Here is a 17,860-nt window from a genome sequence, read left to right as displayed (position 1 = left end):
CTGTCCATGCCTGAAGTCCTCCAGGCAGCCCAGGACATTGTCCTTGCCGGTACCTGGAGCGCCGCCAATGTCAGCTCCACGCTCCAGAGGCAAGCTGCTGCTGGGATCTCCACAGTCGCCTCCGTCCCGGTACCGGTCTTGGTCAAGGGAACGTTCCTGACACCGATCACCGCCCAGCGATCGCTTGGGGCAGAGTCCAGGTGGATCGCCCTCGACGCTGACCAGACTGGCTGGGTTCCGTCCAGCTGGGACTTGCGGCACCACTCATCCTCGAGGAGTGAATATCGGCGGGACCGCAGCGGGCGTCGCCATCGGTCCTCGGCTCGGAGAGGGTACCGCAGTTGAATACGGCATGGTTGTCGACGCCGTTCCTGCTGGGACTCCCACTCCAAGTCTCCGCCAAGACATCGCAGCCCTGGGCGTCGATCGCCGGCGTTTCGCTGTTGCGGGTCCACCCATCATAGCATCATAGAATATCAGGGTTGGAAGGGAACTCAGGAGGTCATCTAGTCCAACCCCCTGCTCAAAGCAGGACCAATCCCCAACTAAATAATCCCAGCCAGGGCTTTGTCAAGCCTGACCTTAAAAATATCTAAGGAAGGAGATTCCACCACCTCCCTAGGTAACGCGTTCCAGTATTTCACCACCCTCCTAGTGAAAAAGTTCTTCCTAATATCCAACCTAAACCTCCCGCACTGCAACTTGAGACCATTACTCCTTGTTCTGTCATCAGCTACCACTGAGAACAGTCTAGATCCATCCTCTTTGGACCCCCTTTCAGGTAGTTGAAAGCAGCTATCAGATCCCCCCTCATTCTTCTCTTCCGCAGACTAAACAATCCGAGTTCCCTCAGCCTCTCCTCGTAAGTCATGTGTTCCAGTCCCCTAATCATTTTTGTTGCCCTTCGCTGGACTCTTTCCAATTTTTCCACATCCTTCTTGTAGTGTGGGGCCCAAAACTGGACACAGTACTCCAGATGAGGCCTCACCAATGTTGAATAGAAAAGAACGATCACGTCCCTCGATCTGCTGGCAATGCCCCTATGTATACATCCCAAAATGCCACTGGCCTTCTTGGCAACAAGGGCACACTGTTGACTCATATCCAGCTTCTCGTCCACTGTAACCCCTAGGTCCTTTTCTGCAGAACTGCTGCCTAGCCATTCGGTCCCTAGTCTGTAGTGGTGCATGGGATTCTTCTGTCCTAAGTGCTAAAGGAGTTCGACGTGCGAGGACGTTCGCAGAGCAGCTGTTATCGCCGGTACTGGTCCTCCACATAGAGATCGCAGTCCCATGGCCGTCGTAGATCCCGGCACCACCGCTCCTCCCGGTCCAGAGCATCGGCAGATCTTATGCCAGCCCAGTCTCCATTCATAGCCATCCTTTGATGGGCCAGGCCAGCCAATCCGAACAGCCAGCCCCGCCGGTGCCATAGCAGGTGCAGTGGCACCAAGCGTCATGGCTGGCCCAATGGTACCAGTGGGCACCGTGGCCTCCGGCGCAGCCCCCGGTGGGAGCTTCAGAGCCACCATCGGCCTTCCTCTCCAGACCCCTGAGAAAGGAGGCGGTCGGACATGCGTCCTTGGCACCGTGCCGGGAGTCCGACCAGGTGGTGGACCCTACGGTGCCGGCCGACACCCAGAGCACCGCACCGGCCTCTTCGCCCTGCCTGGAGGAGGCGATTGCTGTCCCTCCCCTCTCCCCCCTGCAGGAGGACTTCAGGGCCCACCAAGAACTCTTAGAGAGGGTGGCAGCAAGTCTCCACCTCCAGGCAGAGGATATGGAAGAGCCCTCAGACTCCCTGTTTAACGTGTTGTCCCCATCGGCACTGGGTAGAGTGGCCTCGCCTCTCCATGAAGGCGTGGCTAAGATTTCAAATGTCCTGTGGCAAACACCGGCCTCGTTGTCCCCCACCTCTAAAAAGGTGGAATGCAAATACTTTTTACCAGCTAAGGGGCATGAGTACTTCTATACCCACCTGGCGCCCAACTCCCTGGTGGTCGAGTCTGTCAACCACAGGGAATGACAGGGTCAGCCAGCCCCGACCCCAAAGAACAAAGACTCTCGGAGACTGGACTCTTTCGGAAGGACAGTTTATTCATCTTCAAGCTTCCAGTTAAGAGTGGCAAACCATCAGGCTCTCCTGGGCTGGTACCAATTCAATCTGTGGGGCTCCCTGCCCAAGTTTGAGAACTCCCTCCAGGAGCGCGATAGGAAGGAGTTCAAGGCGCTAGTGGAGGAAGGGGCAGAGGCCGCTAGGGCATCCCTGCAGGCAGCCTCGGATGCTGCGGACACGTCCGCACGATCAGTGGCCTCCACAGTGTCCTTGAGATGGGCGTCTTGGCTCCTGATCCCTGGGCTGTCCAGTGAGGCAGTGTCTTCCATGCAGGATCTCCCATTTGACGGGAAAGCTCTGTTTGCAGAGGAAACAGATACAAGGCTGCATAGCATGAAAGACTCCCGCACGACCCTCCAGACTCTGGGCCTCTATGTCCTGGCTCCGGCAAAACCTAAGTTCAAGCCGCAGCAGACTCCCACCCAGGCTGCCCTTCCGAAGTACGAGGCCGCCCTTAAGAAGCAGCAGGACTATAAAAGACGCCCTCAGACGCAGTCTCAGCCTGTCCCCCAGTCTGCGTCCTCCAAGGGCAAGCAGCTAGGGAAAAGGCATTTTTGACGGGACGCTCGGGGCACCCCACAAGTCCTCATCAGGGACCACCCCCAATAAAGCTTCCCTTCTCCAGCCGGTTGGGTGCTTTCCTCCCGGAACAGTCGCAGCTAACCTCAGACCGATGGGTCCTCAACACCATCTCCCGGGGTTACATCCTCCAGTTTACTTCCTACCCGCCCAACCACCCCTCGCACGAAGCTCTGCTCGAGCAGGAGGTGGGGCAGCTCCTAGGTTTAGGAGCGATAGAGGCGGTGCCCGAGGAGTTCATGGGCAAGGGGTATTACTCCCATTATTTCCTTATCCCGAAGGCCAAAGGGGGGGGCTCAGGCCCCTCCTGGACCTCCGAGGTCTGAACCAGTACATGGTGAAGTTCTAGTTCCGCACGGTCTCCCTAGCCTCCATCATCCCCTTCCTGGATCCCGGGGACTGGTACGCTGCCCTCGAGGGGCACAAGCGTTTCCTCCATTTCGTGGTGGGACAGAATCACTACCAATTCACGGTCTTCCCGTTTGGTCTGTCCACTGTACCCAGGGTGTTTACAGAACGCATGTTGGTGCTAGCAGCCTACCTCAGACGGCAGGGCGTCCAGATATTTCCCTATCTGGACGATTGGCTTGTCAAGAGCACTTCTTGGTTACAGGTGAGGGATCACGTGGTGCTCCTCCTGTCCATGTGCACCGCCTTGGGCCTGTTGGTAAACAACACCTAGTCTACATTAGTCCCAGTCCAACGCATAGAGTTTATTGGGGTGCTCCTGGATGCAGTGTTGGCCAGGGCCTCTCTCCCGCCAGACAGATTCGAGACCCTGAAAGGTCTCATCAACTCGGTCACAAGGTTCCTGGTGACAGCAGCCAGGGTTTGCCTACAACTCTTGGGTCACATGTCAGCGTGCACATATATGGTCCGTTACGCCAGATTCAGGATGAGGCCCCTCCAGCTCTGGTTGGCCTAGAAGTTTTCTCCCAGGCCACGGGCAGAATGGACAAGGTCCTCACTGTGCTGGACTCTGTGATCACCTCACCTCCGCCCCAAACAACATGCTCCAAGGGGTCCCATTAAGGGACAGGGCCCCGTTGTTGGAGCTGGTGTCCAATGCATTGGACCTGGGTTGGGGGGCCCATGTGGGGAACTTTCAGGCCAAGGCTTGTGGTTAGCTCTTGACTTGACCTTACATATAAACGTCAAGGAGCTCAGGGTAGTGCGGCTGGCATGTATGGCCTTCAGCTCACACCTGGAGGGCAAGGTAGTCAGGGTCCTCATGGAGAACACGGCCCCAGTGTTCTATATCAACAGGCAAGGCGAGGCCCGATCCTCTGCCGCAAAGCCCTCAGGCTGTGGGACTTCTGTATAGCCCACGACATCCACCTGAAGGCTTCCACCTACCGGGTGCCCAGAACGAGAGAGTGGATCGCTTAAGCAGGGATTTTGCCTCGCAACACGAGTGGTCCCTCCACCCGGAACTGGCCTACCGGCTCTTCGGAAGGTGGGGAACTCCCCAGGTGGACCTCTTCGCAACTCGGCAGAACCAGCGAGGGCATGGGGAAGGGCGCTATCTCTGATGCCTTTCTCCTGTCCTGGTCAGGCCGGCTTCTCTACACCTTTTCCCCATTCCCTCTAATGAACAGGGTCCTGTAGAAGATAAAGACGGACAAGGCCCGGGTCCTCCTGATTGCCCCAGCGTGGCCCAGGCAGCATTGGTACGGGACCTCAGGGGCCTGGCGGTAGCTCCGCCATGGCCATTGCCGCTCCACCCGGACCTGCTCTCTCAGGACCAGGGCCACCTCCTCCACCCCAACCTGGCAGCTCTTCACCTCACGGCGTGGCTGCTCAGTGGTTAGGTGGAGAGGAAAGGACGTGCTCAGAGCAGGTTCAGCGCGTCCTCAAAAGTAGATGGCCCTCCACTCGCCGCACTTATTTGGTAAAGTGGTCCCGGTTTTCTAGGTGGGTGGCGGACCAGAGTGTCTCCCCGGTGACCGCCCCGATCCAGCTTATCCTTGATTACCTCTTCCACCTGAGGGCCCAGGGCCTGGCACCCTCGTCAGTCAAGGTGCACTTGGCAGCCATATTGGCCTTCCATCTGCCGGTGCAAGGGCACATGGTATTTTCCCATGCTATGACTGGCCGGGTCCTTAAGGGTTTGGACCGTCTTTTTCCTTATTCTAGACCCCCGGTCCCACAGTGGGTCCTAAACCTGGTGTTGGCTCGTCTCACAGGGCCCCCGTTTGAACCACTGGCCACGTGTTCCTGGTCTCACCTCTCGTGGAAGGTGGCCTTCCTGGTTGCAATCATGTCAGCCAGGCGAATCTCCGAACTCAGGGCCGCCGTACACGGTCTTTCATAAAGACAAGGTCCAGCTACACCCACACCCCGCGTTCCTCCTGAAGGTGGTCTCTACCTACCACATGGGTCAGGACATTTTTCTATTGGTCCTCTGCCCCAGGCCTCATGCGTCCAGTGAGGAGCGCCATCTCCACACTCTCGATGTGCGGCAGGCTCTGGCTTTCTACCTTGAGCGGACCAAGCCGTTCAGAAAGTCCTCACAACTGTTCATCGCCTCGGCTGAGCGCGTGAGGGGCCAGCCGATTTCCACTCAGTGGCTTTCCAATAGGATCACTTCGTGCATCCGTTCCTATTATGAGCTGGCGGGTGCCCCCCTGCCACCCATTGCAAGGGCACGCTCGACTCGGGCGCAGGCCTCGTCGGCTGCCTTCGTGGCCCACGTCCCCATCCAAAACATTTGTAGGGCCACCACGTAGTCTTCGGTTCACATGTTCACCTTGCACTATGCAATTGTCCCCCAAACTACGGATGATGCCGGGTTCGGCAGGGCTGTCCTCCGTTCTGGGGACTTGTGAACGCCTACCCACCTCCAACAGATATAGCTTGGAAACATCTATTGTGGAATACACATGAGCAATCAGTCGAAGAAGAAAAGACAGTTACCTTTTCCGTAACTCGTGTTCTTCGAGATGTGTTGCTCCTGTTTATTCCATCTCTCACCCTCCTTCCCCTCTGTCGGAGTTGTCTGGCAAGAAGGAACTGAGGGTGGGGGAACGCGCAGCTCTCCTTATACCGCGCCAGGCAGGCGCCACTCCAGGGGTCATGGAGGTGCTCCCCCTACGAGTACTGCTAGGGGAAAAACTTCCGGCACCGGTGCACATGGCAAGCATGCACACCTATTGTGGAATAGACATGAGCAACACATCTCGAAGAACACCAGTTATGGAAAAGGTAACTGTCTTTTACTGAAACTGACTCTTATACCTGAATTATAGTCATTAACTTTCATCCCTGAAGTTTCCATCCAACTTCCCTCCTTTTGTTAATAAAGAGCCTTTATGGTATTCCTTAGAACAGAGCTGTAAAATTCTGCTTGCCTTGAACACAGGACTTTCAAAGGTCCCAAGTTAGAGGATAAGGCCTCTCATTCTGTCCTAGTGAAATTGGTATGCACTTGCATTTAGGAAGCATACATTGCCAAAGGGCATCTCTCTCAGTGTAAATGCCCAATCCCTTTGGGGAATGCTCTTACTGTAGACTGAAAAAGAAGCTGCCTTAGTAGGCAAGATCTGCAACAGTGACGTGATAGCTGGTCTACATTATAGAATTAATGTCAGTGTTTCAATGGACACACTTTTTCACTATAGTTTGAGATGGTGTCCCCTAGATCCTCTTTTCAGTGGCCACACCTGGGTCTCCTATGATGCATTGGAAAGTATAACCTAGTTCCAGTTATTGGGGGGGCGGGGGGGGGGAGGAGAGAAGGTGAGCATTTCTAGCAAGTCACAGGATTTGGGATCGTATGTAAATTCACTTTCTGTGAATGGAGACCACCATTCTGAAAGCCTCACTTAGGATGCACATCTCACTGTACTGTGCAGGTCCTTTGTTTTGTTAGTGTTTGAAACTATAGAGGCTTCACATGAGCGCGTGTTGGGCTTCGTTAAGCACAAATTGCCTACCAACATACTTCTAGGGGCTGGAGCTACCTAAAGCATAGCCTAAAGAAGCAATGTCTTAGTCCCAGACTGGGGTCTCCTTCACGGAAATATTTTACAAGGAGAGATCAAAATTTGTAAGTGGCTTCCTCAGAGTGTATGTAGGACAATAGTATTTGCTTGTATTGCATCCATAATATCAACTATATGGCAAAACTCTTTAAGTACAATTAACAATGTTATGCATTTAATAATATGGATTCATAATACAGGCATCCTCAAGATGTATTGTGTACAGCTAATCAAATGTTTAATATTTCAATTCTAAGCTTAATGTCTGTCAATCAGGGATTGTATAGTGATAAGTACATGTATCTTCTAGTCAGGGCTGGCTCTAGGCACCAGCTAAGCAAGCTGGTGCCTGGGGCAGCGCTGCTGAAGGGGTGGCACTCCAGCAGCAGCCCCGGCTGCAATACCGCGGCAGCTCCCTCCGATGTTCCTGTTCTCTCCACCGGCGGCGTATTTGGCAGGGTGTTTTTTTTTTTTTTTTTTTTTTGCTGCTTGGGGCGGCAAAAATCGTAGGGCCAGCCCTGCTTCTAGTGATGCAAAGGAATAGAGTAAATGGCTTTTGGAAAGTTCCTGTTAGCCCGTATGATTTTGATTCTCCATGTTTACAGCATAACAAAGCATGTTATGAATGTATATTCACTCTGTGACGCATATGTATGTCATATCCATGAGCCTAAATGAGTTGGCTTATTCAGTAAAACTGGGTTTTTTGTTCTGTTGCAGAAATGTATAAACATCTATTTTCTACAAAAATCATTCTGCTTTCAGAAACTTTACAATAAAAATTTCAATTTGTATTTATAGGTAAAATTGTCCCCCCCCCCCCAAAAAATAACAGTCTTGGTATAAATTATCAAAATAATGTGTTCATAATGCCAATGATAAGAGAATTTAGGAATAGTGCAGCAAACTGGTAGCAGTCTAATATATGCACTGCTAGGGATAGTCAACTGCTTGTTATGTTAATGTTTACATTACTTGGAAATAAGTAAAAGTAAATCCTCTAGCATTATAGGAGGGAAGAAAATCCCTTCCACGCACTTCCTTCCCTCTTTCTTGAAGAAAATCATTCTCACATGACATTGGTGGAGGTGAAAATATCTCACAAATGACTTTGGAGGAGTTTGCAAAACCACATGCTAATTACAGTGGCTTATGCTTATTAGTAACCCCTTGGTTGCCAGCAAAAAATTGCCATTATCCGGCAGTTGCTAATAAGCAGAAGATACCGTTTCTGAGGCTGCCACCAGGGAAGGAAGTGCTGGCTGTGCCCTCTCTGGCTACAGCCTTGAAAACTGCTTGCGGGCAGGGCAGCAGTGGGGAGGAGGGATGTAGCCCGGATGCTGGGGCTTTCTACAGAAGTTGGGGCACTGGGAGCAAATGGGCTGCAGCATACCTCTCCCTGCGATCTCTGGGGGTTGGGGCACAGCACATCCCAGTGCTTCCTTCTGTGGGTGCAGCCTCCTGCAGGGCACAACCATGAGAGTTCAGGAAGAGGTACTGTGCAGCTCTCACATCTAGGCTGCAAACCCTCTCCCTGCTACTGCTCTGCCACAGGCTCCCTTCCTAGTCTGAAGCTCCATAACTCCTGTGTGGTCCCTGTACACAGGCAGGTTTGTGGGGCTCCAGACACAGAATGAAGCACTGGTACGGGCTGAGCAGTGGCCACAGGCAGGTTTGTGGGGTTGCAGCTGGGAAAGGCCTGTCCCTGCACTTCCTTTCATGGCTGCAGCCTTGCACACCTGTCTGCAGCTAGGGTCTTTCTTCCAAAAAATGTTAATAAGTGGTATGCCATTGCCAATATTCTAGTCTTGTTAACATTAAAGTCAATGGGATGGGATTAGTTGCCAGAAAATGTTGCTATTAACCGGAAGATTGTTAATATCCAAGTTGCTGTTAAACGGTGTCTAATGTACTTTGGAAAGTGGGAGAAAATCATAGACTCCCCTTGGAAAATTGGAGGGTATGTAGTGGTGGAGTGACTGTGTATAAGTAATGCGATGGAAGAATTGGCAACACAAATGGAAGAGACATTGAATGAAGATAAGGATAGTGTGTTGTAGAGTGGGAAGAAGAGAGAGAAATTAGGGATGGGGAAGCAGGGAGGAAAAGTAAGAAAGTGACTTTGAGATGGAGCATGGAGAAAGGGGTGAAAGCTAGAACACAGGAGGATGGGAGAAACAGAAACAACTTATGGCCAAAGGAGGAGAACACAGTAAATGGGTTGGAAGACAGAAAATAGAGCAGCGGCAGTGAGTACCTGTACTGTTGTTAAGGCTGTGTTACAGAGTTCAATGTTAGCAGGATCTTTCGCCTTTATTTTGTAAAAATTTCATTGAAATGACAAAAAACAAAACATAAAATATAAACTTTGAGCACTATATGGATTTTTCAAAATGGTTTGATGAAATGCAATTTTTACTCAAAACTTAAACAGTGTCCTCTGCAGTGTTAAAGCAGAATAAGTTCCTAAATATATGGAATGTGTGACAATCCACTGTGCTGATTTGTTGATGTAATTGGTGTGAAAGCTCACAGAGGTCACTCTTTAAGGTTTTGTGTTAGAGTGCAGATTTGATGAAGCTGAGGTACTGTGTTGTTTCTGGATATCTGTTGGCAATGGGCCTGTAAGCCTTCTGGGTTGTTGGATGTTGTTATTGGTGGAGTTGTAGACATATGAAAGTGAAGGAATGCACTCTTATTTCCATTCTTTTAAGGTGCTGGAATATATCCTGTCACAACCTTAACTGCCTCTCAACATAACTTTTGTTGCTAATTAATATTGCAAAAAGGTTAGACCGATGAGAAAGCAATGAAGAAAGAATGAAAAGATAGGCCAACATGTGCAACAGAAATTTAAAAAATGCAGTGTAGGAAAAGAAAGGGAATAGACACATGAGACAGAGTAATTTAATCATTTTTATTAATGTATAGAAAAATTGAATTCTGCAATGCTCAAAAATAATGTTTTGTTATTTCTGCACATACACTAGATTCTGGCAAACTGAAAAGTTGAATCTGTGGACTGCTCAAAAGTTATGTGCATCCCCTGTTCTGCTTCCCCAACCTCTTTTTCTTCTTCTGCATTTTCTGCTCCCCATTTCCAGCTCCCTTCTACTCATCATCCTCATCCTACAGCACAATCAACCTGAGATTCAATGGACCCTCCCCATTTCATTTGCTTTAATGGTCCCTAAGCTCAAATCTGCCTCTCATGTGTCGGGTCTTGTGTGAACACAAGAAGCTTAAACTTGATGTGGAAACTGAGAGGAATCTGTTGATTCATGTAAGCATTTCACTATTTTTTCCGTGAAGTTAATGCATGCGTGCTTCAAGGAATGCATGCTTCAAGGTACCGCAAGTGTAGTATTTACAAGAACAATACTGATTCCTCTAGGAAGTCATCCATTTAGGATGCAGTGCCCCAGACCAGAGAAAATTTGATTGGCAAATGTGATCCAATGAAACATATAAAACCAAAATCCATTACTGGTGAAAAGAGAAGAGGGAATAAATCAGCCAGAGGGCTGTCCAGGGGTGAGATGGTCCACATTCAGAGGTCACAGTTGGGCTGTTAGATTTTTTTTTTAAGTGCATTTCTACAGCTGTGCGTACATGTGCATGGAATTGTGCACTTAAAAGCTGATTGATGTTCAACTCCACCTGTTCAGCAAGATATTTTCAAATGTTAATAACTTTGCTAGAGGTTTGAACTGAGTTTTGAATGAACAGAGTGGGTTCTGAATTTTTAAAATTCAGTTCTTTGAGTTCAGTGAATAAAAAGATAACGAGATAAGATTTACTGGGAGAAAATTTTCTGTGCATGTATGTACGCATACTGGGAGGTGTCACATTTCCAAATGTCAAGTGGCTGAATTGGGATTGTCCTGAAGGTGTTAAAAAAAAGTTCATATTTAGGCTGAGATGAAGCGTAACAAGTTTCTGCCCAAAAGGAAATTTTTTCCGAAAACTCAGTCACTGCCAACAAATGCTGTAATGTTTCCATCTGTACCTTGTTTTACAGTTCACCTTGTAGATAAAGCAGTTATCACCTAATCTTTTAGAAATGAATAATCACCAAATTATTTAGTTTCTGTGCCCAACTATACCAGCTAAAACATAACCTTCGTTCAGCATAAACATTAATTTTGCCTTAATAGTTTACACTGTGTTCGTTCTTACACTCCAGTGTGTGTGGTCTGTGGCATGAAGAAACAGTTCATCATTCACACGGTATATTTTACACTAGCTGTAGTCCATAACATGTATTAACTAAAGGGAAAAATATATGCAAGTTAGAAAGAGATGTTCAAACATGTCTGTGCTTGAAAAAAAATTCATTCTGTCTTTTGAGGCTAAATGCAGATACTTACTATGAGCAAAGTCATTATTATATAGTCTTTCTTAGGCTTAAAAACATATCTCACTTTAAATTTTGATTTAACCATATATGATTGGCACCACATGAGGAAGAGGAAATATTTAACTGCAGCCAAATGCTGTTCATTCAAACAAGATGTAACTGAGTTTGTCCAAAGATGAGTGTCTTTTGAATTAAAGACCACATTCTGCCAACAAAACAGTTAAAACCTAGTAAAAGAATGAGTGCATTGTACATGGTACTGTTTTATGTGAGGGACAAACATTTAGGAGAAATATATAATAGGACTTTACAGTTTATTACAAAAAGACTCTTCAAGTTTGAGACTTGAATCAGTCTCAGCATCTGCATGTTTAGATACTATATAACTCCCTGTGCACATGAAGCTAATTCAGAAACAAAGATAGTTTTAATGTCACATTTTACTGTTAACTTAGCATACTAACATCTTTGTTCACACAGATAATTTTTGCATTTATAGTATCTTCCATCTTAGGATCCCATAGTGCTTTACAACATTAGCCTCATCACACCACTCTGAAATAGATGAAGCAACTGGAAGCACAGAGCGATCCAAGTTTCCCAAGATCATACAAGAAGACCCTGGCAGAATTGGGAATAGATCCTATATATCTTTGCTCTCAGTCCTAGGCCTTAACCACAAGGCCATTTGTCTTCCATTTACAAATTGTCTTGTCGTATGTGTTTAAATCTGAACATATTGCACAATCAATTTTGCTCACCTTAAATTTGCTTTAAAGCTTTCTTTTTTTAAAATGTCCCCCTGATCCACAAAAATGTTTATAACCTATTAACAGAGCAAAATAGTTTAAATGTCAATTGCTCTGCTAGGTATTTGATGCAATTATCTGATGCTAGGTTATTCACCACTAATAAACCAATTTGTTTATAATTGCATGTAATCACTCTAAATTAAAATTTATTATTTATTTGCATTATCGTATAGCCTGGGAGCCTTCATCATGGACCAGGACCCTATTGTTTTTAGGTGCTGTACAAATCCAAATTCTTGTACATTGCAGTGCCTTGTTTGATCACTAGAACCAAACAGAACATGAGGGTTAGAGCAACATGTACATTTGCCCAGAAACCAGAACAAAGCTTCTGTGTCTAATTTTAGACCTACCAGCCTTTGACAAAGTTTCTTTGACAAAAATATGGTGAAGGAAAAATTAGCAGGAATTAAATATTTAACTCAGGGCTGGATTGGAGGTCACAAGCAGTTCGGGCACTCTTTGGAGTTGCCCAAGGTTTTGAACATCACAAGTCAAAGCTGTTCAGCTCAGGTCCCTAAACAATTATAAATGCATTTTTAATTAAAAGATTTATAGTTTTTTGTGCACATAATATAGTATTTATGCATTGTTTTAGTCTAGCATTCTGGCTTTGAACTCTGTATAAAATCAATAAAAACATTAACTTCCTAAATTAACTTTGCATTTATGCTTCCTTTTTTCCCATTCCCCCATCATTTTTTCTCTTCCTCCTGTACATCTTGGTTTCTCTTCCTCCATCTGTTTTAGGTATGTTCCTTCAATCTACCTTTTTTTATAAATTTCCCTCCCTTTCCTTCACGCTGCCTTGATTTATACTTTTCCTCTTTCTTTTCAAGTGTTTGCTAGCTCCTTCCCCATGATCACTTTAAATTCATCCCTTCTTTCACTTCTCTACTCCATTCTGTCTTCTCTGTCCCCCTGTATTATCTTAGTTGCTTCCTCCCTGCACAGTGTTCAGTCGGTCTCCTCTTGCTCATCCCCATGCACCACACAGTTCAATTAAATAAGATTTTATTCACATGTTCCAGTGTTGCCAAAATTTAGAGACAGACACCTTATGCATGTAAATTACTGCTTCAAGCATGCAGAGGTGCTAATAGCTAGTGGTAATTCACACGTCTCCTAGTAACTAGCTCCTAACTTTGGTGTGGGTAGGTAACTATCCTGTAAAATTATCTAATGTTCAAATTGGCAACCAACTGTACCACCTGTAGGTGGCTGTTACAACACGTAAGAATGCATCTGGACCTGTTGATATCCCTGATAGCCTCCTTTCATCACAGACTAGACTGTGCTAACCCTTGGTCCCCTTAACAGTAGCCAAAGAAAAAAGACCACAACAGTTGCAGGGGAACTAGGAGTGGAAATTCCTTCTTAAAAACTCTTTTTGGCTCAGCACCACACTTTTCCAATAAGTATGATGTCACTTGTTTCCACTGTTCTTCTTTGGTGATATCACCTACTGCCCCAGAAAAGCCAAGGATCCTTAATTTATTACAAGGATGACAGGAGACTAAGTCCCTTTGTTTAAGGGATCTGCACTCCTGGGAATAGGTGCTGGAACTAGGGATGCTGGGATATAGCACCTTCTGGCTTGAAGTGATTTCCATCATATACAGGGTTTACAGTTTTGTTCAATTGCTTTCAGCACCCTCATAATAAAGATTGTTCCAGCATCACTGCTCCTGGGCAAAAATCATGGACTCCATTGAGTAGTTTCCAGCTTATTGGCATATGATGGACATACAGTAACACTTCCGTACTACCCTGCCTGTTTCTAAAGTGATAGAGGAATGGCTCAGCTTCACTTCCTCCCCACAAAAGCTTGGTGGCTGTCAACCTTAGACAGAGATAATACTGGTTTGGTATCCCTGGACTGATTCTTGATACTACAAAGTCTTCAGGTGTTGCATCAGTCCTTGAAGCTTTCTGCCCACATAGGAAGTTACTCATTGTACATGGTAAAGTACCAGACTGAACTGTCAAAGAAAGTTCTTCAATTCATTCTCAAAGACTAATGAAGAATTCAAGGAACTCTTTAGGGGAATTGACATGAGCTGTCCTTTAATATGGGTCGCCTTTTCATATAATGTGGAAGCAAGTTTCTCCTTCCAGGAGATATATTGGCAGACTTTTGTGTCTTTGCCTTTTTAGGCCTTCAACTAGAGGTACAATAAAAGCTTCTGGAACCTGCTGTATGCCAGAGAGTGTACAGAGAGCAATCTTTACCAACATGAAGAAATGCAAGAATCAGTTATCTAGCCTTGGTCTCAACTTGTCACCATGGAAGGAGAGGAATGGTACATTCCAAGAAACTGATGTACTATTCTAAGTCCAGCTTAAAGGGGACTCATTACTTCCAGAAACAGGGTGCTAATTCCCACTGTCAAGAAACACAGAATAATCTCAAGCTCTTTGCCTCCAATCAGCCAAAACATCCATGTTTCTGAAAGGCTACAGAGCACATTCAGCCAGCCAGCATCAACTTTAAAGGATTTTCCAGATGCCCAATGGTCATCTCAGACATAGGAATTCCTCTGTATCATCAAAAGGAGATTTTTAAATGTGGTTCAGAGCATTTCTTCCAGATTAGCCTGTTCAAGGGTGCTCTCGAGATCAGTATTGAAAGGTGATTCTGTAGGGAATCCAGTCTTTCCTAGCAAAGAGAACTTTTGTGTCCATGCCACAGGGCAAAAGGGGAAAGGTGTTTCCTCCTATCCAGATAAACAGGAGAGGTATATGCCATCCTGCATCTGAGACATCAGTTGCTAGTTGGAGAAAGAAAAGTTGAAAATACTGCCTCTGGGATCAGTCTTGCATTTTCTGTTGGAAGCCACTGGCTATGCACTTTGAACTTAGTACATTTACATGAACATGGTTGTACATTCCAATCACTTGTAGCGTATCTCTGGTATGTGAATAGTACTACCAGTTCAGTGTATTGTCTTTCATTCATCCTTCCACTTTCTCCACAGAGTTGAGGATATACATCTTCTCCCAATACAAATATATTCTACCTCTTCGTTTGTTAGAGAAGAAAAATTAAGATGACCAGCTCTAGTAGAAAGGACAGGAGTGCCATAGCTAACTATTGCCAACAGAAAGACTTAAGCAGGTAATTCCCCAATAACATGCATGGACCCACACAGATGTTGCTGTGATAGGGCAGCATGAGAACAAATCTCACAGATAAATAACCTTTTTGCAGCACCTGTCACAGTTATGAATATAGACATGCATTTAAAAAAAAATCTAAAAACAAACAATCAGTAGCAATTCCAGAGTGTGCAAATATTAAAGAGATTGCATTTAGGGTAATGATTCTTAAAAATCCTGGGTTGATTGATTAAACTAGTCACATGACCATGTGAGGGGGCTTAGCACCATTACATAGCGCTACCCTTAATTCAAGATAGATGACTCATCACAACTGGATAAGATTATAGGTTACCATTTCTAAATCAATAGCCAAAAATTCTCAGATAAGGATTTTAGAGGGCATATGATAATGCTGCTGTGCCTTTTACTATCCTCATTCTTTCAGTTCAAGCATAACGTCAACATTTAAAGACTAAATCAATGTAGATAAATTGGAGCATGCCTCTGCAGTATAACAATTGCTATCTGAGAAGTTTTTAGAGCAGCTAAATATAGATGTATTTTTCCTATTGATAAAGTATTTAATAATAATACTTTGTTTTTTGGCTGTTCTAAGATGAGGAAACGGTTGAGTGTGGTAGGTACATTTTTTCTTCTTAGATTTAACTTTTCATTCTTCAGCTGTGTTTTCAGCCCATTTAATGGTTTCCTTTCCTATTTTTTCCTTTGTGCTTCTCAGAGGAAATTGAAGGTATATGTACAAAAGTTTCCCTGCATAGCCCAGTAATTTTATTTAGAGAACATGTGTTTAGAATAAAATTGAATGTAGTTCAACGTTTGTAATTGATGTTATATGTACAAAATTTCCTATTCCCTCTACAACATCAAATATATTGAATCAGACCATCTCATATTTAGAAAACAATTTTGGATATCACTCAAACTAGTCTTAGATGTTTCACATACTGGTCAGGGTTTTATCTTTATTTGAATATTGGGAAATATAGATATTTACAAAAAAGAGCAACGGTGCCATAAAATAATCTTGGCAGAACTTGCTAAGTGGGATGGAGTGGAGAAAGGTTAATTATATGACCCTAAAAGATCTTACTTTTCCATTCATGTGTTGTGGCAAAATACAGTAGCTCATTAACTGTTTACAAGCAGAGTATAATTAGTGTTGAAGAATGTATTGCTTTGAAACACAGTAATAAGTTTATTCGTGTAACATATCCTTTATTTTTCCTCAGTTTACAGCATAGGTTGCAGTAATAGTCACAGCATATGTTAAAGCAATAGCAGCTGATCTCTTCTAGTTTTAGTTTACTTGAAAGGACTTCTGTTTATAAAGGCATTAGAAATTGTAGCTCATATTTTTGATCAAAAGGCCTCTGGCATGTAAAAATATACATTATAGCTATTTTATATCAAATTGAAAGGGCATGTTTTTGATCAAAAACCTTTCTGTCTAATCCACTGAGCCAAAATTCTAAGCTAAAATCTGATAATATATAGTTTACCAAAGAGTTTGATTTACATAAATAAAGTATTTTATTGCCTTTTTAAGTGGCATCATATTTTCCTATTTCTTTAAGTGATAAAATATAAATAATGTAAAGTTAGAATTCTTTTTAAAATATTTGATTGTAGTCATGAAAAAGGCAGTGTATGAAAAGGTAAAAAGATCGAAGTGTGCATGTTGCAAAATTCCAGAATTCCTCCAGCTAAAATATAAAACAATAAAAGTTGTTTTATGTTGTTAAGCAATGGCATATTAAAGCTCTTTTATGCTATGCTTTGTACAGTTGTCATTTTAAGTAACTCTTCTTTTGCATTTGTGGCTGGGCTTCTAACTATTCTGCTTTATTTCTTGGCTTTTGTTCTGTATGCTTTTACACTTCGTCCAGAAGATGCTGAATGTGCTGGTTACAACAGTGGACCCTACATAGGTGAGCAATTGGTTATGAAAGACAACTTCTTCCTTTCTTTCAGGTTCTTTTTCTTGTAACTGCTGTGTCACTTTGTTTTTCTGGTAATTTGCATCAAAGTTTCCTCACAGTGACAGCGCATGATAAAAGCATGAATTTTGAAATAAAAAACGGCTCACTGGATTTGACACAAAGGAATTACTTATTTACTGTGACATGTTTTTATTATTCTTGACATTCAGGAGCTGTTAAAGTACTGTCTTGATATTCAGCTTAAATAGTACTATTACCTGTCTCAAGTTCGGGCAAAACTAAAGCGACTTTAATATATTAAGTAAGTGGGAAATAAGTTTATTTTAAAATCCCTACCTACTGTATCATGAAGAAGATTAGTGAAAATTTAGACTGAGATTTTTAGGTTTGATTGATCCAAATTTGTCTTTTATTTCTTTACATCAGTTTGCAGTGTCATTTTAGGTGGGATTGGGAGAGGGTGAAAGCAAATATGCATGTGTCTTTTTCTACACACTCAAAAATAAAATAAATCACAGCAGCATCCAGGATTTAAGTGTGACTGTAAAATAAAGCGGTGCTCAACGTATTAGTGGAGAAGAAAACACCATTGGTAAAGACAACAGTTACGGCTGCAGGATTCAAAATTATAAACAAAAGGAAAATTAAAAAGAATGTCCTGAGAGGTGTGTTTTGCCCTTTTAGACAGTTTTACATGATTTTGTCATTACGGTGGCCGATGGCCACTTTCTGCCAGCTCTCTGGTGCAAATTGAGCTTAAAGTGGCCAGAAATAGCCAAAAGATAATTTCCCCTGGTGCTCAGGAGCTCTGTGCTAGGAGAAAGCTGACTGATGTGGATTTGATGTGGATTTTGCACCAGTCCACCTTTCTCCCATCTCCACTGATCCCTCACAGTAAGGAGAAAAAATGAGGAAGTACATGCCAGAGAGCTCTGCTACATGCAAAAC

At 44.6% G+C, this 17,860-nt stretch overlaps 1 protein-coding gene across 6 annotated transcripts in view; it reads left to right on the top strand.

Annotated features, from left to right (window-relative positions):
* MPP7 (membrane palmitoylated protein 7) overlaps window positions 1-17,860 on the top strand; it is a 334,940-nt gene that overhangs the window by 263,623 nt on the left and 53,457 nt on the right. Inside the window, exons 13-15 of one of the 6 annotated variants that reach the window (XM_043541382.1) lie at window positions 15,568-15,588; window positions 15,691-15,702; window positions 16,859-16,900. The exons of 4 other annotated variants lie outside the window; for them this stretch is intronic. In XM_043541382.1, coding sequence (XP_043397317.1) covers window positions 15,568-15,588; window positions 15,691-15,702; window positions 16,859-16,900 — 75 coding nt within the window. The remainder of the gene's footprint in view (window positions 1-15,567; window positions 15,589-15,690; window positions 15,703-16,858; window positions 16,901-17,860) is intronic. One more of the 6 variants, XM_043541383.1, reaches the window with a different exon arrangement.

This window comes from Chelonia mydas, chromosome 2 (genome assembly GCF_015237465.2).
Source record: "Chelonia mydas isolate rCheMyd1 chromosome 2, rCheMyd1.pri.v2, whole genome shotgun sequence".
NCBI lineage: Eukaryota > Metazoa > Chordata > Testudines > Cheloniidae > Chelonia > Chelonia mydas.
The sequence above is the reverse complement of the archived record's forward strand: the minus strand, read 5'-3'. Positions and strand labels throughout refer to the sequence as shown.